Raw genomic sequence first — 25,042 nt, 5'->3', positions numbered from 1 at the left:
TCTACATTTCTTCATTCTCAACATCCGCCGCCTCTGCCATCTCGCCACTACCAGATTCCGGACTTGGTCTTGCCTCAATTCCTTTCTTTCTCTATGCTCGGTCTCATATCACACTGCGTGAGGTGGGGGCGGAGACGCGAACGCCGTAGGGTCGGAGGTCGAAGAAAGGAGCTTTCCGGCGGTACTCCGGGGCAGGGTGGTGGGGTCGGCCGACCCCACTCGACCCCACCTGGATCCGCCACTGCAAGGTAGGTAATCAGATGACTTCTCATTTCTTGACAATTGACCGAGTTTCAGTTCTCATCCCTCTTTGTGGAAGGTAAAAATATTTATTGTCGTTTCATCGAGTCCTTGTTGTGTGAATTATTCGATTGAACTTTCATAGGTATCATCTTATGCTTTGTTCTACGGATGATCATTTTAATACATAGTGATTATTGATTTTGTGCATTGTAAATTGATTTTGTTTCTTATTTTATTGTAGTTTTAGGTGAGGCCGACGACTTTAAAAATGACAAATTGAGTTATTTTATCTATGAGTTCTATTGAGTGATGAATTGTGAATAATTGAAGGTTGTAGTAATGGTGAGATTGATTTAATTTTAAAGGTAATGTAATGTATAAAGAAGTTTTAAAAATGATGAGTAATTATCCATTGTGTCTAATTCTTTATTGTGATAGATTTTTTATCTTCCTACTCCATGATTTAATGAATAAACATTATATTATGCGATTTATTATGCTTCAATGTTGATTTGTATAGATTTTTTATTCTCATATAATTAAAATTTGTTACTCATATTGTTCATTGTTAATATTGATTCTAATTTTATTTAATTAATTTAAAATTAAAAATTAATATTTTAAAAATATACCCTCTCCATCCCGCTTTTGCAGTCCCATTGACTTTTCTGTCCTCTTTTTATAAAAATGATAAAAAATAGTTAAAGATGAGAAATGGTAAATTAAAAGAGAGAATAATATAGAGAAGAGTCTTATCTACATTATTGTCTCTCTTACTTTACCATTTCTCCACTTTAACTATTTTTTATTATTTTTACAAAAAGATGGCAGAAAAGTCAATGGGACTGCTAAAGCGGGACGGAGGGAGTATTAATCTGTGCATAGCACAGGAGTGATACTAGTAATAATATATAAAAGGAGAGTTTTGAGGAAAATAACAAGATTATCATTATAAATTTTGTGGAGTAATAAATTTTGAAAAATGAAAAAGTTTCTATTTATTTATGTAGTAATTAGAGAAATGAAAAGGTTTCATTTATGTGAATAAATTTAAATGAAGCCGTGGGAATAATTGCGTGAGGTAGTGGAAGGTGATAATGGAAGTCCTTTGGCTTTTCACATCAAGTAACCTTCATTGTCTTAATTTTGTGGTTTTGTATTGTGTTAATTTCATGACCTTATAAAAGAAATGGAGTTGTGGATGGATTACACACCAACAAAAGTATTCTCTCTTATCTCTCAATCTCTACATTTTAGTGTGTATTTAAGAAGCATTGTGTCGCTAGATTTTCGAAGCTCAATCAATTTCATCGATGCCTAGCGAGTTTGAGGTGCTTCTATATGCTAAGAGAGTTTAATCTTTGAAACAATATGTCAATTAGAGCGCACTAACCGCGACATAATTTGTCTTGCGGAAAGAGAGATTTCCCGACTCAACTAATCATAGTTCGGTTTATTTTATTATTTTCATTGTGATTTTTGTTCCACTTATTATAGTTTTATTTTCTCTGATTGTAATAGTTAGAATGACGTCGGTATGATTTTATATCAAATATGACTCTTACTGTAGGACGGACTTACAGAATGTGACTCTTATTGTGGGACGGAAAGAGGATTATGTATCACAATAAATAATGTGTTTTATACTAATATTTTATTTTTATTATAATTCAACCTTTTCAAAATATATATATATATATATATATTCTTTAATTTAATTTCATGTTTATTATCAGAAACAATGTTAGTGTGTCGTAATATTTGTGAATTTACTTATTTTTTCATTATTTTGTATAAGCAAAATTGTTGTTGAATATATGCTGTCATATTTTGGTGTTTTGATTCTTTCTTCTCATTATTCGTTTATGAAAAATGTTTGCGTTGTGCATCGCAAGTGGGTGGATACTAGTAATAATAAAACACAAACTCCAATCCCAATTACTCTTCCTCAACCTTATTTTCCTCCTTAATATCCAAATTAATGATTTATGTATATGCGCGAAAAACAAATGTGACAATTTATGATCTTCGTCTTCTTTACTTCCTTTCGTCATTTCGTTGCTTTAGGTGTTTCCTTTGCATGAAAACTATGGAGTGACAAAGTTTCAAAATATTATAGATAGTTAGAAGCTTATGTGATTTCTATATTTGTAAAAAAAGAACTATTATAGCCTAGACGGAAAAATTAAAACAAAACTAATAAAAATAAAACAAACTAACCCTAAACAAACTAACATTAAGAAAAAACTTAAATATGAACTAACATCGTTGAAACAAATTAATCTCATATAAATGTACTACTATAGGTAAAGAGTAATAACCATACCGAGAAAAAATCTTCTTTTTGCAAAGAATTCGTGATGCAATGGGACAAGACAATGAGGAATGAATTATAAGCTAGCAAATGATACAGATTTATAGACAAAAAGTTGAAAATATTATGTAAATTCCTTGGAACCGTGCCTTGAATCCTTGTTCCATGCATGGAAAAATAAACAATGAATGATTTTACTTTTAGATAAATAACTAAAAATAGTAATAAGCTAAGCATCGGCACACATACCATTCGATCGTGGAACACACATTCCAAAAAGATTACATTGGTTTGTCCATGTTTAATGAACATAAACATACATGCACCACGGTCGAATCACTGACAAAGTGTTGTTAGGTTGTAGATCGTTAAGGAATGTGAATTCCATGATGTGAACAAAATTTTTACTTTTGCCGAAAATTTGTGATGGAGTGAGGGGAGATAATTAAGAAGTGAAATAGAATCTTGCAAATGATACATATTTATAGAAATAAAGTATTGAAAAATTCATTCATGTGGCGGTTATAAAATAATAAGGAACAACTATATTTAGGCCAATCACTAATTTGAATATTGTGAGTCAATAAAGTAACTCCTAAAGTTGAGTGAGACTATTAATTTGTCAAAGTAACTGAAAATGTAATGTAATATACATAAATATAATATCGTGATAACTACTCCCTCCGTCCCACAATAAGAGTCATACTTTGCCATATTGGTCCGTCCCACAATAAGAGTCACACTTCATTTTACCATAAATGGTAAGTAGTCTCACATTCCACTAACTCACTTTACTCAAATTATATTATAAAACCAATATAAAATCCATTAATTTTTTCATTAAAATCCATGCCCACAATATTCCATTAATTTTTTCAACTCACTATTCTTTACACTTCTTAAAATCCATGCCCACAATAAGAGTGACTCCTATTAGAGCATCTCCAATGGCTTTAGGCTAGCCACATGCTAGCCACTCTCTCTCTCTGCCACGTCATCAACACTAAAAATCCACCTGCCACATCATCATTTTAATCAAATAGGCTAGCCTAAGGCTAGCCGCAATAAAAATAATTCAAAAACAACTACATTTACGGAATTAAACACAAAATACGGAATTAAATTTACGACACATATACGGGAAAAATTCGTTAATTTTATTTAAATAAAAAAAGTATGTTAACTAAAAATCAAAAAAATTACATAATAAAAAAAATTCCAGGCTTCCACACACGAGCCACCGCCCCACTCTACTCCTCACTGATTTATTAAAAAAATACATTAAAAAATGCAATAAAAATGCAATAATTTTATATAAATTAAAAAAAGGTCCATCCTAAAAAAATTACATAATTAAAAAAAATTCATAAAAAAAATACATTAAAAATGCAATAAAAAATGCATTAAAAAATACATTAAAAATACAATAAATAAAAAAAATTGCATTAAAAAATACATTAAAAAAAATGCAATCGGCTAGCCGAAATTGAGCCTACAATGGCGGCTAGCGGGATCGGCCAGCGGTCGGCTAGCGCCCGCAAATCGGCTAGAGCTGGCCGATCGGCTAGCCGAAATGCCGCTGGCCGGTTCCAATGGTTCGGCTAGCCGACCGGCTAGCGACGCGAATCGGCTAGCCGATGGGCTAGCCGCTATTGGAGATGCTCTTATGAGACGGAGGGAGTATATGATTCCGCATGTAATGACCATTGGAAGGAATTAGTTATTCCATAAATATTTAAATTGATCCCAACACTTATAAATATTCCAGAATAAGGACAAAACTTATAAATATTTTAAAAGAATGCCAAAACTCGCATTTTATATATGTATAGATTCTCTTTTTTTTTTTCTTTCTTACTTTATTTAATTAACTAAACACTGCTATCTAAATTTATGTGCCAAAATAGAAATGTCTCAATTAGGTAGGGACGGAGGGAGTATTTATTTAGGGTAAATTGAAAAACAAAACCCACAAAATTTGGTGAAGTTCTAGTCGCTGCAACTTTAAAAATAGTCAGTGAATCATATTATAACTTTTACATTTTTCTCAATTGTTCAATTTATATGTATTTTAATGTAATCCTGTATCATGTGGAAGCCGAAATTCATGAATATTTATTTTGAAATTTTGTATATCATTCACAAAAGTTATTAGCTTTTGTACAAAATATAGGTATAACAAGATTAAACTAAAGTATTTTTGCTTACAAATCATCCATAATTACCCTTTCATATATAACGAGACAGTTGAGCAAAATGTCAAATTTATGATATGATATTAGCTACTTTTAAAAGTTGAGGAATTAACCAGAATTTGATCAACATTTTTTTGGAATCCCTATATCATGTCATAACTTGTGTTTTCTTAACCCCATTTTCAAGAACGTTCATAGATCGAAATATAATCTATGTTGCTCGAAGTTTATACAAATGAGTTAAAAAGTGGCCATATTTATATGTACGTATATAAGATTTTCATTCATAATTGCATTTCTCTCCATTCCTCCAATACAGAAAAAAGGAAAGTTTGATTGCAACACTACGATATGGATATTACAAATTATAGAAAACGCTAGTAATTAACAGACACAGCGAAAGAATGAAAAAGAAAAAAAAAAGTTCACCATATATAACTTATAACCAAATTAAAAATAAAAAAAGCAACATTATTTTTGTTGATCGAGGAAGATGAATGAATGGTCAGTAGGAATTGACGGCGGTGCATTTTGTTCTGATCTCACCCTCCTTCCCTATCAGCACATTAGCATTCCCCAACTTCACCATCGACGCCGCGAACTGCGTGTCGAACAGCTGCGGCTGCGACCCCATCAAGCTCGCCACCCCTGAAGTCCTCATGTCCGAGTGCAGCAGCTGGTCCGTCGACAGCAGCCCCATCTTCTTCTCCAGATTCCTGTAGAACGCCGTGTCGAATTTCCGGGGAGTCCAGAAGTCCAGATTGACGTAGCTGGCGTCGGACCTGCACCGCTTCTTCAACAGATTCACGTAGATTGGATTCATGGAGGGGTCGGCCCTGCCGGTGCCGGTGAAGTTGTAGAGGCGCTGCTTGATGGCGTGGCAGCTGCATCTTCCTATGGTGTGGGACCCAGACAGCACCACCATGTCCACGAACGTCAGCCCGAGCTCTTCGAACGTTCTGAGTAGTTGGGTGATGTTCTCGTGGCCTTGTGGGACGGACTCGGCCTCTCTTGCCAGGGAGATGCGTCCGTCTCTCCGCCCGAACGGGACCTCCCAGAAGGGCCCGCCCGCCATGATGGTGGCGTCCCGGGCCGCGGCTGTCAGGATGTCCGCGCACGACACGGTTTTGGGGCACTGCCTCTCCACCTCGGCCTTGATCTGGTCGATGAGGTCGAACCCTCGGAGGGTCTTGCTGGCCTCGGCCGCTCTCTCGCTGCCGGGGTGGTTTAGGAGGACCGATGCGTCACACCCCTGCTTGGACATGAACGTAGAATCGCGTTAAAGGAAAAACACTCTTTAAATGCAAAATGCAAAATAAAAAATTAACCATTACTTATAAAAGAACATTTAATTAGGTTTCCTTTAAAAATCTGAATTTCCTATACTAAAGTATAAAGGGATTAAAAATGATCTTAGATGTTCTCTTGTAATGATCTATTTGTACGTATAAAATAGGAAAGAGGTAAAGTGGGAATACCCTGACGGCGCAGTCGTGGAAGTGGAGGCGGATGATGCTAGCAGCCATGGTGTGATCTGTTTTAAGCCAAGCGCTCATTTTTTGATGTATTATGGATTCGAGATTCGGACATGATTGGTGGTAGAAAGCTGATGACAGATAAGCAGCCCGGGGAAGCGGAACCTGCAGCGGCGGCCTTTTCACGGCCAAGTTCGCCGCTGTAGGAGAGACATGACTGTTGATGCTGAGAAGAATAAGTATAGTTACAAATAGGCACCTCATTATTCTGGAGGAGTGATCAGTTTCTTGATTGGTGTTTTGGTGGATTATTATTTATATATATGAAGTATATGATTGTGAATTGGCAGAGATTTGGATTGCGGAAAACGTGAGCAGCACTAGCTGAGACGCTCCCATGTTCCAAATTTTGTTTAATGATGCGATAAGCCTGTTATAATCAATACTATTAGTATATGAATTGAGTCACGATGACTTAGAATGCCAGCATATTATTGAATTAAATCAGTAAAGCCTCCAAGAACAATAACTAATACTACCTCCCCTCAATAAATTAATCACTACTATTCAACATATCTAAAAAATAAACAAATTACTATACTATATAAATATACTCCATTTCTCAACTGTTTTGGGGCTTAAGGCAAATCATGAAAATAGCCGGTTTAAATTAGTAATGAAAAATCTACAAACTAAACATAAATTTACTCCCAATTCTCCAGAAAAAAAACCACAAAAGAACTTTTCATTGTCAGAAGTTTAATTCGTAATCAAGTTGATTAAAGCGATGATTTATGCTAATTTTGACGTTGACATTGCTGTTTACTTGTAAGGTCGTTTTCCGATTGTGGTTTCGTTGACATATGTGACGCGTGTATGGCTTATGCTATATTCAATTAGCTTATTATCCGGTGTGCTTGTGGAATTAGCGCTAAGTAGATATTAACTGCTTTTGGTAAACGGTTTTTCATACTCTAAAATATAAGGAGACATGCGATGGTTTCTTCAAATTGATAAATAAAAATTCGCTCTACTACACATATTCATCCATAATGTCATAAGGATGATATTTAATGCCCCACAATTGCTATATATTCACTCTATCCCATTAGATTAGAAACATTTACTTTTCGTCACGAGATTTTATGTAGCGTTGTTTTGTGAGTTCACAATAAAGTAAGAGATATGAAAAAATAGTGATGATGTTGTTCCATTTTAGAAAACGTTTCATTTTTAATGGGACAATGCAAAAAGGAAAATGTTTCATTTTTAATGGGACTGACTAAATAATTTATTACATCTCACCTCTAAATTGATCATTTTAATAGTATTTATTAATAAAGATAAATTTTAAATTTGACAATTCTACATTTCCATAAAAATGTCTCATTTTACTATTCTAAAATATCCGCTGTTTAAAATGTCATTTACATTGTTTTTCATTATATGTACATAGACCATACACTAATAAATTACTAGTATTACTTTGATTCCACTAAATCAAAGTAGAACTTTTAACATGTAGAGAGAACGTATAGTATTTTTTAAAAAAATTATTACCTTACTTTTGAAATTCTAATAATAGGTTTTTATTAAATTAAAGTGATAATAAATTAAAATATATAATTATAAATCTTGATTGATAATACAAAATCAACTAAAGAATACAGTCCAAAATAAAACTGAAAAAATATGTGAAAAATTAAAAAGTGAGACCAAAATAAATTTGAAAAGCCAATTTATTAAAAAAAAAAGGTATGTTGCGAGTAGCAAAGTGAGTGCAAATAATCAAATGTTCTCGCAAATAATCATATATTTGCTAGTAGGAATGTCAATCGGGCTAATCTGTTCGGGTTCGGGCCAATCCATTCGGGTTGCCGGGCTATATGGGTGCGGGCTTTTCAAGTTATGAATTTTTCGGGTCATAAATTTTCAACCATAATCCTAAAACATGATTTTCTACGGAGCATAAATAATGATAAAGTAAGATAGGGAATAATGTAGACAAGACTTTTATTTACATTATACTTTATCTTACTTTATCATTTCTCCAATTTAACTATTTATAATCATTTTCACATAACAAGTGCAAAAAAGTGAACGGGACTCTTATTCGTGGACGGAGGGAGAACCTTATTAATTCTCCAAAGAATTGATGATGGCTAGTTACTTCTCCACGTAACGCTTTGAATACTAGACCACAGATCTTCTCTCTGGTTCCCGAACTATACTCCAATATCAGTGTGGGCTGATCTCACCGGAATACTAGGACTTAAATAAAGAAGACAGAAGAAATCCTTTTCCAATTAGAGGAAAATTTCGAACTCCTCTTCCTAGAGGGGGACGAAAATTTTGGCTGTATTAATTATGATTTCTGTCTCCTTTATTCTCCTATTTATATTAAGTTCCTTTTGAGCCCAGCCATGGATCTATGGAAGGTTTTGGATATGGGCTCATCCAATTTACTTTTTACTAATTAAATTGAACCTACATTTTAATATAAGCTTTAATTGGAATATTACGAGCATCCACTACAGAAGTAATATTAAACTCTCCCCATCCAAATCCAAAATTATAAGTAATCCGAGTTTCCGTTTTAATTTTCATTTCCCGTGCTTAAGATAAAAATGTCCATTAATTAATTAATGTTTGCTATGGACTTAATTAATTAATTTCTTATTAATTTCAAGAGTGGACTTAGCATGAAACGCTTATTTATTATTCATAGAGTGATCAAACTCCAACTAGCTAGGTTCCGAATAATAAACCTTGTTTCGCGCTCCTCTTGAGGACATTATCAAACGAGACTCACCTCGCGCATGATTCAATATAATAACAATCCTAGCACCGCTAGATATTAATAACCACTACCCAATATATCAGGATTATTGGGTTACGAAAAACCCGCACCATTTGATAAGTCAAAGTAATGCATAATCAATATCGTATGCTCAATGCTAACCTACATTGATTAAGAAACAAATATTTATCAAGACCTCGTCTTTCAGTAGATAGCACAAAGATAAGTCTTGCTGTTAGATCTGTTCAATGCTTTACCACACCAATATCATCTTATTTCAGTAAGGCTTAGAAATATGCGGACTGACATTGCAACCTTTCACGATGGATAGTCTAATTCCATCTAAGTCATGAAATTCTTCTTTTTCTTTGTTTAGGACTGACCGTGTTACATTAAAGTGGACGCCGCCCACAACCGGTCTACTAAAACAAAGACTTAGACTTTGTTAAGTTAACTTATACATTTAAACATGCAATTAACATCCATTAAATGTAAAACATAACAACATTATGACAAAAATAATCTGTTTTATTCCTTGGAAAATAAAATAAGAGTTTTACAGTATTTAATCACTCGAAACGTGATTTCTAGTATACAAACTCTAACAGATGGGACGATGAAATAATGAGTCCGGGTGGAACTTGAAAGTTGATAGTATGAGATCGAGTGAAAAAGCGTAAAATGAAGGTTGAAGAAGTCTAATGATTGTGCCATATGAAAGTAAAAAATACAAAAAATCCCTAAAACCTACTCCCTCCGTCTCGCTTAAGATGACACGTTTTCTTTTTTAGTTTGTCCCAATTAAGATGGCACATTTCCTTTTTTGGTAACTCTCTCTCTCCAATTAATACACTCAACCCTCTTTTCTCACTCCTATTAAAATATACATCTTTTTTTATCTCTCTACTTTAATACTTACACTCACTTTCTCTCTATCCAATTAAACACTTTAACCAATAACTCCTAAAACCCCGTGTCGGCTAAGCAATGTGTCATCTTAGCTGGGACCAGGGGAGTATTATCTTTTAATTAAGTGCCAACCCGTCGGGCCAACCCGCAGTCCGTTCGGGCCAACCCGTTTAACCCACCAATCCATTCGGGCCAACCCGTTTAGCCCGTTTTGTATTAGGGTTACAAAATTACAACCCTAACCCACTAATTTTATTGGACTATTCGGGCCAATCCACGAGTTTTGTGTTTAATTGACATCGCTATTTTGCGAGCGCCGCTTGCTCGCAAAATTAATTTGTTCTCAATAATTCTCGCAAATGAATTTTGACCAACTATTTTACATTTTGCTCGCTATTGTGCTTGCAAATATACGTTTTTTTAGTGCAATTTCAGTGTCACACTAATTCTCAATCACATACAATTGTAGTATAAAACTTCACTCAAAAAAAAAAAGGAAAAAAGAGGCCAAACAATTTTACACCATATTGAAACATAAATCAGTCGATTGATTTACATTAGATACAATGAAATATACATCAGACAATCGATTTTCCAAAAGAGCAATCAAGCTTTGCAGCAGACAAAGCGGGAGAGTCCTTTGGGAGCAACGGAATTCTCTCCAATTTCAACAGCATACTTAGTTGCACGCTTCTTCTTCTTGGTGAGATCTTTAGACACCCTCACCACCAACACACCGTCGCTCATCGAAGCTTTTATCTCATCCACATTAGCATTTTCAGGCATCCTAAATTCCTGGCAAAAGCTCCTGTAGTCGAGACGCTCTCTACAGTGCCATTTACACTGTTTGTCTAGATCATCTCCACCAACAGCAGCTGCAGCGCTGATATGCAGCACTCTGTCGTCGTGAACTTGGAGCTTTACATCCTCCTTGGTGAGGCCGGGAAGATCGAACTTGAAGATGTGAGCTTCAGGGGTCTCCTTCCAGTCCATAGGCGGACCGAGATCATGTGATCGCAGCAGGAACCCGGACATGTTTTTTGTTTTACTTCTAAGCGTATTTTGTTTCTGTTTGTCGCAGGAATTAATTCTGCCACCTGTTTCACTAACACTTTATAGGAGTAGGTCGTTTTGGAAATGGAGCACGTTCTCGAAGGCGCATGATTCTTTTCGAAACACTCAGAATGTTGGAGATGTTTCGGCTCAATACTAGAATATGCTATCCCAGTAGAAAATTCTGATGGGCTAAGCCCGTGCTTCATTTATTTATGTTGGCTCGTAAAAGAATTAATGGAAGCCCAATTAATAAATCGAATTCTAAGCATAATTGTAACTTCAAAAGGTCATATACTCACCAACCTCCAAATAGTGTTGTCAATTTGTCATATTGTGTATGGGCAGTTGGCTTTGAAGTCTATAACTTTGAACAATGGGCATTGAATAAGGATATTAAGAACATTCACTATTCGGATATTGGCTATATGTGAATCACATATATACATAATCAAAACTCCAATTTCCTAGTTGTTCACCTCATTTCCGCTCATTTTTCTATCTTCTCTCGTGATTCTTTTTTCCCTACCCTCTCTTTTTTGTCTATCTTGTTCTTTGTACCTTCATCTTCGTCCTAATGCATCCTTATCGGTATGCTCAAGCCGTCCTCTCCGCAACCTTTCTTCATCGAACAACCTATATATCATTGCCCCACCCCTGCTTCTCTTGCTCGTTTATTTCTTCTATGCTTTGCCCCATCGCCAATGGCGCGCTTTCTCAGTGTGTGTACACATAAAATATGTGTGCGCGTTGTATATAATTACGTGTGTATGCGTACCAATTAATGGGTATTAATTAGGAGTACTAAAAATTTGAAATGCGCTAACCCTAAAAAATCGGTTATTAACGGGTTTATAGGGTATACACGCAGCACCTATGCTTAAAATATCCGACCCCACCCCGTTTCCCACCGTGGTCGGTCAGGTAGTGGGTACTACCAATACGCGATAGGTATCGAGCCGGGATGAGAATTACCTATTACTCGCTATCCGTTTTGCCACCTTTACTTAAGAGATGTTTACTTTCAGGTTGAATTTACTTTATAATTTTAAGATGAATAATTGAAGGATAAGATGATTATAAAAATTTTAATTTAATTAATATTCCACATGTTATGATTTAAAGATTCATTTTATTATTATTGGGTCATCTATGATTTTAAAATTCATTTTTTTTTCCTGTTTTTAGTATGTAGACTCTTTGTTTCGCTAACTTTACCACTCACAACTATTATAAAATGAATACTAAAAATAATATTTATATTCCACTCACTTTTCCATTTATTTTTCTTACAAAGTTAAGTTTTTTCTTAAAATTCATATGAAGTCCAAATGACTCTTTAAATGTGAATGGAGGGAGTACATTATTAGTCATAAATGTAAAATGAACATAAATAGTCGTTGGACTCTCATCAAATAAAAATAATCAAATTCAATCCTTATGCATAAGCTAATTGTTAAAATATTTCCACTCTAAATTACTAGATCAAGAACTGGAGTTATAATACATGAATGTGATTTAAGAATTAAATTAAATAATACTAGTATTATTATTAATTTGAATTCATCGGTGTGGATGCGATCAATAGTCGATGTCTATTATTCCCCACTAAGTTGTATTCTAAGTCCTTCTCTGGCTCTTTCATTAAGTCACATGGAGTATATAATACTCCGTTATTAGTCCATTGTCGATCCGTTTCTAGCATAACCGACATGAAGATTAGAGAGAATGAAATCACAATAAGTGCTTAACAGATATATAAACAATTATTTGCGATGACAAGAAAACAAAGATTTATACCCTTATAAATATAAATATTAACATATTTATTTGATCATTTGGCACAAAGTAAACGTCAAAATTTGCACCGATATTAAAATCGACGTATTAGGTAGCAATCTGGTAGCGCAAAATGTGGCGCAATTTTAGAACACTGGAACTTGATCATTTATCCAATCATCATATCCTAATTGATTAATTCATCACATCATCATTATTAATAACAGTTTGAATTTGAGGCCCATCACTCCATCACCTATTTTTGTAAGAGAGAGATCCATAAATTATTAGTGAAAGGGGAGGAAGCACTATACCCCACTCTTGTACATGCTGAGAATTTTCCAGTTACATTATATGGCACACAACTGATATTTCAAAAGATTTCTTTATGTATATTGTGGCTGAGAAATGAGAATAATAACATGCTCGTGTTATGGCAATGCTTCATAACGACATATCAAACTTTGCTTTGTTTCCAATAATAGATGCAACATTCTTTCTTGTCCTAAATATTACCAATACCCATTTTCTTGTGTCGGCATTAATCTTAATTTCAACTAGTTAGTTAACAAAAATTCAGTGGTCTAGACATATTGTTACGTGTGCGGTGTGTCCAATCAATCACAGGCAGAACAATACTAATCGTGACGGGCGTTAGGACCTAACTCTCGATCCATCATGGCGCCTCTCCTGCAGCTGTGGGACTCTCTTATGAAGAAACCTAATCCTAATTCTGGTCACTTATTTGAGCCAAAAAAAGCTAATAAATAAACATTAGAGGAAGTCCTGAAACAATTATGGTTTCCTTCAATCTATGTATACAAATTTGAATGAGAAAGGGAATGGATTGCGACTTTTACAATGCAGAATGACTGCTTTATCAACACGAACACGAATGAGGCCAAATTAAGTCTCTACTAAACACATGAGGAGGTACCAAAACCCAATCTACTCTTGCCAATATCAAACTCCCAGAAATGATTCTGCTGCAAAATATTCCCAACAACGGAGGCCCCCGGCCACGCCGCGGCCGCAAATCCAAGGCACTTCACCCCGGGAGCAGCATCGATCACGTAGCTCTTCACCGGCGGCTCGAACCTCGCCCCATCCACGAAATGCAGCACCAGCCTTGGCACCATCGCCGCATCAAACCCGGTCGAGTTGAAGCAGTACTCAAGCGGCCCGATATCCAAATCGAGCCGCTTGAAGCCCTGCAGTGACTCCCGCAGAGCAGCCATCACGGGCTGATAAGCCGGCTGCGTCAGCACCGTGAGGCTCGTGCCCGAGTCCACGATCGCCCCACCAACACCGCTCAAGTCCCACACCTCGTCCGGGATATCGAGCATGATATCCCCGACAGAGATGCCTTTCACGTTGACCGCGTAGAACGGATTGATCACGCCCAGCACGAGCTCCGTGTACCGCATTCTCACCACGGAGATGTTCACATCCTTGTGGGACCCGAATATGAGATAGCTCGACACATTCTTGGGGCTCAAGTGATCCACCAGGCAGTACGAGAACTTACCCCCGAATTTCGCCGCGGCCTTCACGGCCAGCGAGTAGTTGCTGTATCCCAATCCCATCACGCCGTCCGCGGCCACAAAGCTCTGGCCGCGGGCGGACTCGCTGCAGCCAACGAGGACGTCGTGCAGCCTGGCCTTCCTCCCGTTGGCCAGGCTGAACGTGACGGTCTCGTTGGCGAATACGCCCAGCGTGGCTGACCCATCCGAGTACCTAATCATGTGAAATAAAAAAAATCAGACTAGTTCAAGTGCAATTAAACAGTAGAGGCATGTGGTAAACCGCCATTATTGCGATGTTGGATTTAGGTAAGAGCTGTAATGACTACACCGGCAAGAATTTGCAGGGTTGCTCACACAAAATTGTACTACTACTAGTCAGCATTTATAGCGATGAATATTTAATTATGAAGGTCCACATTTTTCTGTGCCGCATACCTCTTAATATGGGGAGATTATTCAGCTAGCCACATTTGCTTTGTAATTTAGCGAGCAAGAATAAATGAATGTTCTGATTCCATGTGTGATGAAAAAATAAATCAGTATTTATATTTGGTTAACCACGTGGTGTGGTGGTGTCAGAAAGAGAAGTGACCTAACAAACATTAGATGGATGGACAGACATTGCTGAATCTGAGAGAAAATCTAAGATAGGGTGCTACTTGCTGTCAATTCAATTAAAAAAGAAAAATAAAAGCATCATTATCATAATATCCATGTCACCTAATTAATTAACTCAATCCCAACACTTAATTAGCTAATCATAAGTTAATAATTAATCAGATAGTAAAAACAATGGTCCTTCTACTTTCGCAGTCACATGTGTGCATCCGTGATGAATCAGAGTTTGCACATACATTACTCAGTATGGGAAGAAAATCAAATAAATTAAAAAAAAACAAACAACTACCTGTAATCATATGAGCATGGGTCGAGGGGAGAAGGGCAGCGAGAGAGAGAGAAGAGATTGGCAAGATCAGTCTTGCAGATTGTGGAAGAGCAGGGGACGGTCCTGAAGGAGGAGGAGCGATCCGCGCGGAAGACGCGGCGGCGGTGGGTGGGCCCACATGATCTGGCGCCGCGGCACTTGTATCTGCAGCTGCTCCAAGTCAGGTCGCTCCCCGTGTCGGCGATCAGCACCACCTTCTGCGCCGGCGATCCCACTCTCATCTTCACCAGGTACTGCCCCGCGCCGTAGTCGGCGCCGGAATTAATCGGAAGCTCGCCGGAAGAATGCTCCGCTCGGCTCCCATTGTTGCAAGCCGGCTCGTACCGATTCTCCCGGGCCTGCCGCCTCCCCGCGCCCTGTTTTAGCCTCACCTTCCTCGATATCGCGCGCACGCGAATCGCGTCGCTGTGCGCTATCTCCCGCAGGCGCTCCAGGGGGCCGGGATGCAGATCGTGGCGGTGAATGAGCTCGTATTTCACCCCTTGGTGGGCATTGAGAGAATCAGCAATGAGGAAGAAGAAGATGAAAAGCAGAGAGTGTAGGATAGACATGACTATATTAAGTGTGCAAGTAGAAAATGTGATGATATTTGTTTGGGGGGCGGGGAGGGTATCGAAACGACAGAGATATATACGCATAGAAATGAAGCGAGGTGGGGGCGAGCAATCATAGCGCTCTTAGAGATGGGTGTCACTCCAATTTACGCTGCTATTTTATTTTAATATTCTTAACTGGATTTATATTTGATGGTGTTTTTTCTATCGCTCTGGCATACATGCATATTTATCACTTTTATTTAAGGCCATTATTTATTGTGGGCTGTCTTCGAGCATGGTTGATTTTATCACACACTGCGTCCTTGTCCTTGTCTTGGCTCTGCCTATCTGCCTATCATGTAAATTAGGCCAAATGGTTTTTTAAAAATTTGTGATATTTATGCGATTTTTCGCAAAACTTATGAACTTTGACTATCGACCCTATTTCCGCGATTTAAATTTCTGATGAAAATGATCCAACATGCTAGTCCGTATAGGAGATGTCAAAAATAAAGTTGAATTGATAAGTCAATTTATCAAAACAGCATCTTGGATTTATCCCAAATCGAAACTAGCGTAACAAGTTGAATTATGAGATCACAATTAAGAAATCTAGCGTGACAAAATTAAAATGAAGTACGTCATTTTAAATATTAAAACTAAAGAAATTATTTACTTTCTCATCGCTTCTACTATTTCATCGAAGCAATTGCATGCTTCAGTTTCACTATAAGCATTTTAGAGTTATCAACTCAATTTCGATTGCATATATTCAAATATTCCTAAATCATGAGAAATTTACTACATGATCAAAGCTCGTAATTCTTGCAATGAAGTTTTAAATTCATGAAAAATATTTAATTTTGTCCAAAGCTCGTGATCAAGAGATCATTTGCCATCTAAAATATTATCTCCCTTCATATTTTCGTAAAACCTCATCTAACAATAGAATAATTATCGCGTTTCTCTTAAATGTATTTCTGAGCTCATATACTACACACGTGTGTTGATCTAACACAAATGGCGTTCTATAATATAGTTGATTGATGTTGAAATAATAAATTAGTAGTAGTACTGTATGTTACATTCAATATCATTTAATCTAGTATCTGTATATAATGATGATAGAGATATTTAAGGTGTTAATTTTTGTAGTATAATAAAATATGCCCGCAAAAAAGTACTTCATGCAGGACAATATCATGTACTAGTACTACTTTAAAGTAGGATATATAAATCTTGATTATTTATTTAAATATAAAATAATCAAGAACTTTTATCACTCGCTTTATATATAAGGGGAAAACGACGTTCAACAGTATTGGACGATCTCTATAAGTTATAACAATCAACTTTTATCGCTTCAAAAAAAAAAAAAAAAAACAATCTTTAAAGCAGTGGCCTTTTATGCAGCAAGGTATAAAGCATAATTAGTATATCATCATCTCGTAATTAATTCAGTTTCCTTAAATGCTAAACTATATCCTAAACAGTGACTCATCATTAAATGCAGCAATATAGTTTTAATTCTATAACTGTAGGCTACTTGATTTTGAGTCTTTTGACTAAGTAAAAAAAACAAACAATCATGGTAGAATTAACCGTGTTTAATAACAGTGCAAACGGTTGAAAACTTGTGGGAAACTGAATTAGATACTTTTAATTAACATGGACTTACCAGCTGGCCGACTGATTTAGCTAAAATATAATCAGCTTCCTTCACAGCTCAACACGAAATCTATAATTTATACTCTTAATCGAATAAATTATGAAATTTATGTCCCATTCTCAATTAATTAAACTCTAAGAAGCTCCAAAGAATAGCGAATAAGCTAATAAAAATATTGAAAATTACTACGCGTGGCGGTCGGTGGAAGTTGAATTTATTGGTTTTTAGTTGATATTAGGATTTTTATTTCTTACAATGACCTAATATCACACGTAATGAAATAGATCTTATTCGATAATAAGATAATGAAATGGTGATTTAGTGATGAATGATACAAGTGGGATTATATTAATAAGGAGAATATATATGGTATATATAAAGTAATTAAAAGGTCAAAGACATTTGGTTAAAAATGAAGCTGGCAAGGTGCAGAGGTCGGATATAACATGTGCAAATCTCACTCATCGCCTAGCTGTCTTTTGTATTTCACATTTTTCACCTAATTAATTACATGTATTTATTGACCAAACCAACCAATATTCCATTTACTCATATTTCCCCGTTAGATATGCGGATTAGGTGTGTACATACTCGTTAAATTGAACGTGTGATTTTTGTAAATACTAAAACTCGATTTTCTTATGTCTCACTTTATATACACCATAAATTCGAATTATATTCCACCGTAATAAAGCACAATCAAACGTGGCAATTCATCATTTATCAAATAGTAATAAACAGCAGTATTAGTTCCGCTCTTTTAAGTAATGTGCTTTTGGCTTCTACTTGTTTTATTATGGGTTGTTCAGGGATGATATTCATAAAAATGTACTTACTACGTATATAGTTTGTCCGCGATTATGATTCTTGATTGAGTTTTGCATGGATTTTAAGAAAAATATAAATGAAAATGGGTGAAAAAAGATACCGAGTCTCATTATGTATTAATTTTGTAATAAAAATGTGACTAAAATAAATTAGTATAATGTGGATCATAATTACTCCCTTCGTCCCACTCAAGATGGCCGCATTTTTGAGTGGCACGAAATTTTAAGAAGTGTTGTTTGGTGGAATAAAGTAGAGAGAAAAAAATTAGTTGAATATTTTAATGAGGAGAGAGGAGAAAGGATGTTATTTTTAAAATTGGAAAATGACCATTTTCATTTGGGACGAACAAAAAAGGAAAGATAGTCATCTTGGATGAAACATAGGGAGTACTATTTATGGTCAAAATAAACTATAACTTTTAATTAAGGACTAACCAAGATAGTAAACTGGAATCCTAATCATGTATGGAGGAAGTATTACAAGATTACGATCATGTGCTTTTATATGTCCTAAATAATGTTCCTTTTTTTCAATTAAGCTCTACTTTCGTATTGGACTTTTGCAAGTGATTGCATCAAAATCAGGTCCATGCATTTGTTTAAACATATTCATATCTATGCCGATGGAAATATCGATTTTAGTTCCCAAATTTATATACTTGCGTCCATCCATCCATGTGTAAGTTTTCATATTTTTTGCAGTGTGTGTCTTTGATAAACATAGATACTGTAGGGTCCTCTTATTTTGTTTAATATAATTGATAATTTACAATAGATTATATATAGTACTAGTACAAGTTAGTATCATGTGATTGTCCCTTGAACAATGGGACTCTTTTTTATTTCCACCATCACTTTCTCTTAACTAAAAAAAAGAAGATTATATTGAACTCGAGTTTTTTACTGCAATACTTATAATATCCTTTATAATGACATTATAACAGAGAAAAGTGATAATGGAAATCAAATGTATGTGGATGCGGTGGTGAAGTAGGTGGTGAGTAATTGTTGGGGCTGAGCAGTTTGACCCCTTATTCTGCGCCATGTTACAACTGAGATTCCTCCATTTCAAGAATGCCATAATTTTGGCTTTTCTATAACTTTGGTTTGCACTGCCTCATTGCACAAGCTAACTCTTCATGCATTCATCATCTCCTCTACATATAGGTCCAAATAATTTTAAGGACATTGATAGTACAACTACTATATTCAATTATGCTATGCATATACTATATCTTAATTATCATTTCCAATTCTACTTTTGCCATTGCTGTCTTACTCTATTTTGGCTTTGTTTTTTTTCACCCTTTCTGGTTTTAGACGAATGGACTTTTACTACATATACCAACACCTAACTATACTAGCTGTGTCACAATACTTGTAGGCTGTAGCACTCTCACAATTACCTATTCTAAGTATATCAGTATATCACCAATGTCTCTTAAGCCTAAGTCTTTCACATCTTGTTTTTCAAATGTGATTTATTATTACACATCAAGTATTTACCGCTTTATAGTATTGCATTGTTCAATCAATATAGACATATACTCCCTCCGTCCCAGATAATTCGGGACACTTTGACCCGGCACGGGTTTTAAGAAATCTAATGGAAAGTGAGTTGAAAAAGTAGGTGGGATGTGGGTCCTACTTTTAAAGTATTAGTTTTATAATAAAGGGGTATTGGCTTGTAATATCACGAAACTTTCAAAAAGTTGGGCTTTTCCCACGAACTTTAAAATTGGCAAATAATATCACGAACTTTACCTCTGGTTTGTTTTTTCCCACCAATGAAAAAATTCCCACAAATAATATTATGATATGAATTTGTTTTCGTAATTTCCCGACAACAATTTTGAGAGCTTCAAGTTTTTCAATCTTTGAAAATAGTTTTTCTTGAAGCACACCCTACAAAATTGTTCTTCAATCTATTAAAATAACATGAATTTTTTCATTCGTGGGAAAAAACAAACCTGGGGTAAAGTTCGTGATATTATTTGCTAAATTTAAAGTTCGTGGGAAAAACCCAATTTTTTGAAAGTTTCGTGATATTACATGCCAATATCCCTATAATAAAATGTCAGTAGGAATGAGTTAGTGGAATATGAGGTTCACTGCCAAGAATGGTAAAAATGAAATGAGACAAATTATGTGGGATGGTCTGAAATGAAATACTGAGTCAAATTATCTGGAACGGAGAGAGCAGTATTTATTAATCGAATATGTTCTCTCTATCTAAAAGAAATAAATACTTATTTTAATACAGTTCTTGCCATAAATAGTGAAACTAACCCAGATCAGAATTGACGCAGGCCCAATTTTAATTAGACTAATGGATGCTTATAAAATCTAAAAAGATAAAGCAATCTTGTGTTTAGCCCAATTGTTGTAGCCCAATTATATGGATCAATTATCAATACACATATTTCACGAACGAATACACTGTAATGACTCTAGACATCTGAAACTTATCATATGGATGCAAAATATTTAAAACATTTATCAAATTCCAATATTACATACTCCGTATTATTTTTAAATTTATATATAAATTACTAAATTATTGATTTATAGTAGTAATTAATTATTCTGATTTTACAATCTATTAAGAATCTAACACTGACATAGCTTATAGGAGTAGATTAACTTAATTATATTGTACTCTTGAATGTCAACCAAAATGAGGTCACGTTATTGACACTAAAATGACATCATATAGGACTAACAAATATTACAAGTGGTTGATTCAATCACGAAGGCAAAAATAAAGAGATTGCAGATTTAAACAATTCATAACCAAATATTAAAAATAAATAATTACCAGCAATTGAATTAAATTTGCAGAATTTTTAAAAAAATCCATCAACTAAAAATTGAAAAATAAAATCAATAAACAAAAACTTAATTAAAATAGCAACCTAAGAACTAAAATATGAATAAAATTTCAAACTGAAAAATAATCCATCAACCAAATGTCGGACAATAAATTCGATCAACAAGCTGGATGAATTGAAAATTGCAAATTTAAAATAATCTCATAACCAGAAATCGGAAAAACAGAACAAGGATTAAAATCGAAAATAATAAAAGAATCGCTAGAAGGAGGGGTTGAACCTCCGACCTTGTGGTTAACAGCCACACGCTCTAACCAACTGAGCTATTCCAGCTTATGCTTAATTTCGTAATACTCAATAATTTATTAGAAATTAGTATAGCCTTTGTTCCGGTTCCGAATAATATTGATTAATTATTTGTCCGTGGCTAAAGGTATCTATTGCAAAATATTTCCTCCAATTTGTCCCATAATTCAAGTGGCCAAGACGAAATACCATTATGTTTATATCAGTTTCAATTTTGATTTAGGGTGTCTCCTACGGCGCCCTTTCCGTTCGTCTGTCGGGGATGGGTGACCCGACGGGCGCCATAGTGGGCGGGAAGGGCGCCCACGCCCGTCCCGAGTGCCCCTGCGATGGCCTCGCCCCTCCCGTCGACGGGCGAGTGGGACGGACGCTACTGTGGCGAAGGTCGCCCGTCCCACTCGGACGTCCGACATTTTAATTTTTTTTTATTTTATTTTTTTTAAAAAAAAACTCTATAAATAGGGCTCCTCCAATGTCATTTCATTCACACCACTTGTGTTGACAAGTTTCTCTCTCTAACCTCTTTTTTCAATTATCTGTAATGGCGAGTAGTCGTGCGGGTGGTAGTGGCGGAGGCGCTAGTGATAGTGATGGCTTTAGCGATGATGAATTGGATCTCGCTGTGCAAGCGGCGATTGACCGACGGATCCGGCAGAGGCAGCAGAGGCGGCGGCCGTGCCTCGGCCGATCCATTGCCGACGGCATGTACCCCGGGACCACATTGCTGCACATCAGCGGTTGTATGAGGACTACTTTGCTCCAAAGCCGCGTTTTGGGGATGCCTTATCTACTATGTAATTTTTTTTTCCGAATGATGTATGTTTTTTTTTTTATTGAAATATTCGTATTTTCCGTTCGTATTTGTGTTGAATTTTAATTCCGTGAATTTTAATTTAATTGTGCGAAGGGCTAGTGGGAGGGGCGAGTGGGAAGGGCTAGTGCAGTGGGAAGGGCTAGTGATGTGGCAGTGGAATGGGAGGGGCTAGTGCTGACGTGGCATGGGAAGGGCGAGTGGGAGGGGCCGCCGGAGACACCCTAGTGTGTGGATATAGACAAACATCTAGCAGCCACGTGTAGATAGATCAGACGACACGTGCAGGAGATTTGAGTGTTGGGAGCAGATAAATATCCGCCGATGGATTGAAATGAGGAAATATATATGTGTACATAGTGTAAATTAATAAGGGCATGCAAGCGTAGAAACAGAAAGAAAAGACGATGTCGGGAGCACAAGGAGCACAGCCGCCGGAATCATTCACGGCGACGACGTACGAGTCGGTGGAAGGTGGTCAGAACAAGACTCGGTTTGATCCGCGGTCCAAGGAGGACGCCGGTGGGATTCAAATCGAGAAAATTCAGGATAAAGTGGAGGACGCGGCCGGCTTGGGCGGACCTGTGTTTGGAGCTGGCAAGGACGACGACGACAATAAGGATGATTTGGGCGTTACCGGCACCGCCTAGCTCTATCCCATCTACTACTAGTATCTTGCCTCTATGTTTTGTTTTCTTTTATGATAATAGCATAGCATATAAGCATAGTATTCTAGTATATTTTGGAATTAATGAGCTGCTACCTCTGTATGTAATCTTTATCTAGATCGCACTTAATAATAATTTACACATCTACTATATATACAGATATGTGTCTGCAACTCTGATACACTCATACAGTACCTAAAAACAATCATGATATATCTCACTCGATACATCCTCCTTTTAAAATTAGCTACTTCTTCTACTCAATGTTTTTGTCTGGCAACCTATTTAGTTCTTTTCGTTTGCGGCGTACTCTCTATTCATTAAAAAAGAAAACTTTCTTTGAAAGTTGTCGTATTAAAAATGAAAATAATATTATTTTTATTTTTTGCTCTTTTATTTTTTTCATAATAATGAAATCATTTTTCGTTTTAGTAAAAGAAAATATATTTTATTTTATTTAATTTTATTTTTCTCTTAATTTATTCTTTCTATTTTTCTCTCTTCTATTTATTATTATTTTTTAATATTATATATATATATATTTTAATTTTCATGATGTTTTTACTGTTACTCCTTCTCTCCCATTTTAGGAGTCCTGTTTACCATTTTTGGATGTTTCATTTTAAAAATTTTGATTAAAATATTTTATAAATGATGATTAGTTTCACGTTCTACTAACCTTTTTTTACTTATATTTTATTATAAAAATAATATATATAAATAGGACTCACATTTCATCATCTTTTTTCACCGATTTTCCTTTATATTTTTTAAAATTCGTGTCAAACTCAAATAGAACTCCTAAAATGAGAGGGGATATAAACAAAAAAAATATTATATAAAATTACTTTACTTTATATTTTTTAAAATTCACGTCGAACTTAAATAAGACTCCTAAAGTAGGGGGTATAAAACAGAAAAAGTACTATATAAAATTATGCTTTCATTTATATTTCTTAGAACTCGTGTTGAATTCAAATGAGACTCCTAAAATAAGAGGGGTATAAAACAGAAAAGTACTATATACAATTATGTGCCAACAAATAAATGTTTCATTTCTAATGAAATGAAGTTGAAGAGCCTGAAAGGAAATGTGTTCTCGTGTGTTTGTAAATAATATAGTCAGACTTCTCAGATCCAGAGAATCCGCCAGATCATGGGGTCTAGGAACTCAGAGAATCCTCGAAACCTTCGGTCTGACCCTTCTTGGTTCTTCCCTGACAGTTAGAATTATGCTGCAGCCCTTCTTGAGTCCGGTTAGGCCAAGTCTGCTGGTTTCGGTTGGACCTGGGTACTGCAGTTGAAGCTATTGGTTCCCATCAGCCCATCTGAAACAGGGGTTGTCACTCCATGGGGCCTTTTTAATCTTTCACTGGTTCCAGTGTTGTATTCTGATTATTCTGATTCCAATTCCCCACCGCGTTCGCCTGGGCTTGGAATTCTCCATCGGGTGGTGGACCCTAATAGAGTTGGAGTTGATTGTCCTCCTGACCTAGCGATTTCTCCTTCTCCTGCGAGGTAGGGGAATTCTTCTTTTCAATTGCGCTTAGAAGCGCCTTCTCCAATCAATCTATCCTGTCCCCAACCCCTTCTCCTTCTTGCTCCTTCACTGCATTAGCTGAACTTCTCCTCATGATGGCACGTGGATTGTCGTATGCCTTCTTTACATCGATCAACCTTCCCAGAATCTTCTGTGCTCCACTCGCCTTGTTCTTAGTGAAATTCCCCCGCTCGAGGAATTCATCAAATCCTTGGACTCAGGATTAGCTCTCTCATAAAATAGGTAAAACGTCTCACTTCCATCATTCTATGATTAGGACAAGCATCGAGTAATCCCTTAAACCGAGACCAATATTGGCTCAGGGACTTATCGTAGTCCTGCTTACATTCCTGAATCTCCTTTTTGAGGGCATTGGTTTTGTTTGACGGGAAGAAGTAGTCCAGAAATTCCAACTTAAAATCCTTTCAGGTGTGAATTGAGTCCGATGGCGGCCTCAACAACCATGTGTTGGCCTCTCCTTTCAAAGCAAACGGGACTGCGCGCAGGCGATAATCCTCCTCCGTAGCATCATTCGGCCTCTTCTGGATACTGCACAACTTGCTGAACTCATTTAGGAACTCATATGGACACTCATTCCTCCGTCCTGAAAAAGT

At 36.0% G+C, this 25,042-nt stretch overlaps 4 protein-coding genes and 1 non-coding gene across 5 annotated transcripts; 1 reads left to right on the top strand and 4 right to left on the bottom strand.

Annotated features, from left to right (window-relative positions):
* Nucleotides 1-5,083: 5,083 nt before the first annotated feature.
* LOC125189958 (peroxidase 7-like) lies at nucleotides 5,084-6,491 on the bottom strand. The gene is made up of 2 exons (XM_048087171.2): nucleotides 6,231-6,491; nucleotides 5,084-6,004 (listed from the first exon to the last, which is right to left on the bottom strand). Exons 1-2 carry the CDS (start codon nucleotides 6,489-6,491, stop codon nucleotides 5,258-5,260), a joined length of 1,008 nt encoding a protein of 335 aa, XP_047943128.1. The 3' UTR covers nucleotides 5,084-5,257.
* Nucleotides 6,492-10,373: 3,882 nt separating this feature from the next.
* LOC125191212 (18.1 kDa class I heat shock protein-like) lies at nucleotides 10,374-11,034 on the bottom strand. Its single transcript, XM_048088721.2, has one exon. The coding sequence runs from the start codon at nucleotides 10,969-10,971 to the stop codon at nucleotides 10,543-10,545; it is 429 nt and encodes a 142-aa protein (XP_047944678.1). The 5' UTR covers nucleotides 10,972-11,034; the 3' UTR covers nucleotides 10,374-10,542.
* A 2,508-nt stretch (nucleotides 11,035-13,542) lies between these two features.
* NANA (Eukaryotic aspartyl protease family protein) lies at nucleotides 13,543-15,918 on the bottom strand. The gene is made up of 2 exons (XM_048088353.2): nucleotides 15,202-15,918; nucleotides 13,543-14,505 (listed from the first exon to the last, which is right to left on the bottom strand). Exons 1-2 carry the CDS (start codon nucleotides 15,876-15,878, stop codon nucleotides 13,686-13,688), a joined length of 1,497 nt encoding a protein of 498 aa, XP_047944310.1. The 5' UTR covers nucleotides 15,879-15,918; the 3' UTR covers nucleotides 13,543-13,685.
* A 5,444-nt stretch (nucleotides 15,919-21,362) lies between these two features.
* On the bottom strand, nucleotides 21,363-21,436 carry TRNAN-GUU (transfer RNA asparagine (anticodon GUU)). Its single transcript has one exon. It is a non-coding gene; the product is annotated as a tRNA-Asn (tRNA).
* A 1,130-nt stretch (nucleotides 21,437-22,566) lies between these two features.
* LOC125187305 (seed maturation protein) lies at nucleotides 22,567-23,042 on the top strand. The gene has a single exon (XM_048083869.2). It carries the CDS (start codon nucleotides 22,628-22,630, stop codon nucleotides 22,868-22,870), a length of 243 nt encoding a protein of 80 aa, XP_047939826.1. The 5' UTR covers nucleotides 22,567-22,627; the 3' UTR covers nucleotides 22,871-23,042.
* Nucleotides 23,043-25,042: the final 2,000 nt, after the last annotated feature.

The sequence above is a fragment of the Salvia hispanica genome, chromosome 5 (assembly GCF_029641045.1).
Source record: "Salvia hispanica isolate PSC_SH4W2 chromosome 5, Shi_PSC_v1, whole genome shotgun sequence".
In the NCBI taxonomy this organism is placed as follows: Eukaryota; Viridiplantae; Streptophyta; class Magnoliopsida; order Lamiales; family Lamiaceae; genus Salvia; species Salvia hispanica.
Note: the sequence above shows the minus strand (reverse complement) of the source record. Positions and strands in the feature narration are given on the sequence as shown.

Excerpts from the sequence above, each read along its gene's own strand:
- NANA (XM_048088353.2), bottom strand. The coding sequence starts at position 15,878 with ATGCGTATATATCTCTGTCGTTTCGATACCCTCCCCGCCCCCCAAACA. Across the intron at positions 14,506-15,201 it reads CCATGCTCATATGATTACAG|GTACTCGGATGGGTCAGCCA; the intron begins GTAGTTGTTTGT and ends TCACATGATTAG.
- LOC125187305 (XM_048083869.2), top strand. The coding sequence starts at position 22,628 with ATGTCGGGAGCACAAGGAGCACAGCCGCCGGAATCATTCACGGCGACG.
- LOC125189958 (XM_048087171.2), bottom strand. The coding sequence starts at position 6,491 with ATGAGGTGCCTATTTGTAACTATACTTATTCTTCTCAGCATCAACAGT. Across the intron at positions 6,005-6,230 it reads TCCACGACTGCGCCGTCAGG|GGGTGTGACGCATCGGTCCT; the intron begins GTATTCCCACTT and ends ATGTCCAAGCAG.
- LOC125191212 (XM_048088721.2), bottom strand. The coding sequence starts at position 10,971 with ATGTCCGGGTTCCTGCTGCGATCACATGATCTCGGTCCGCCTATGGAC.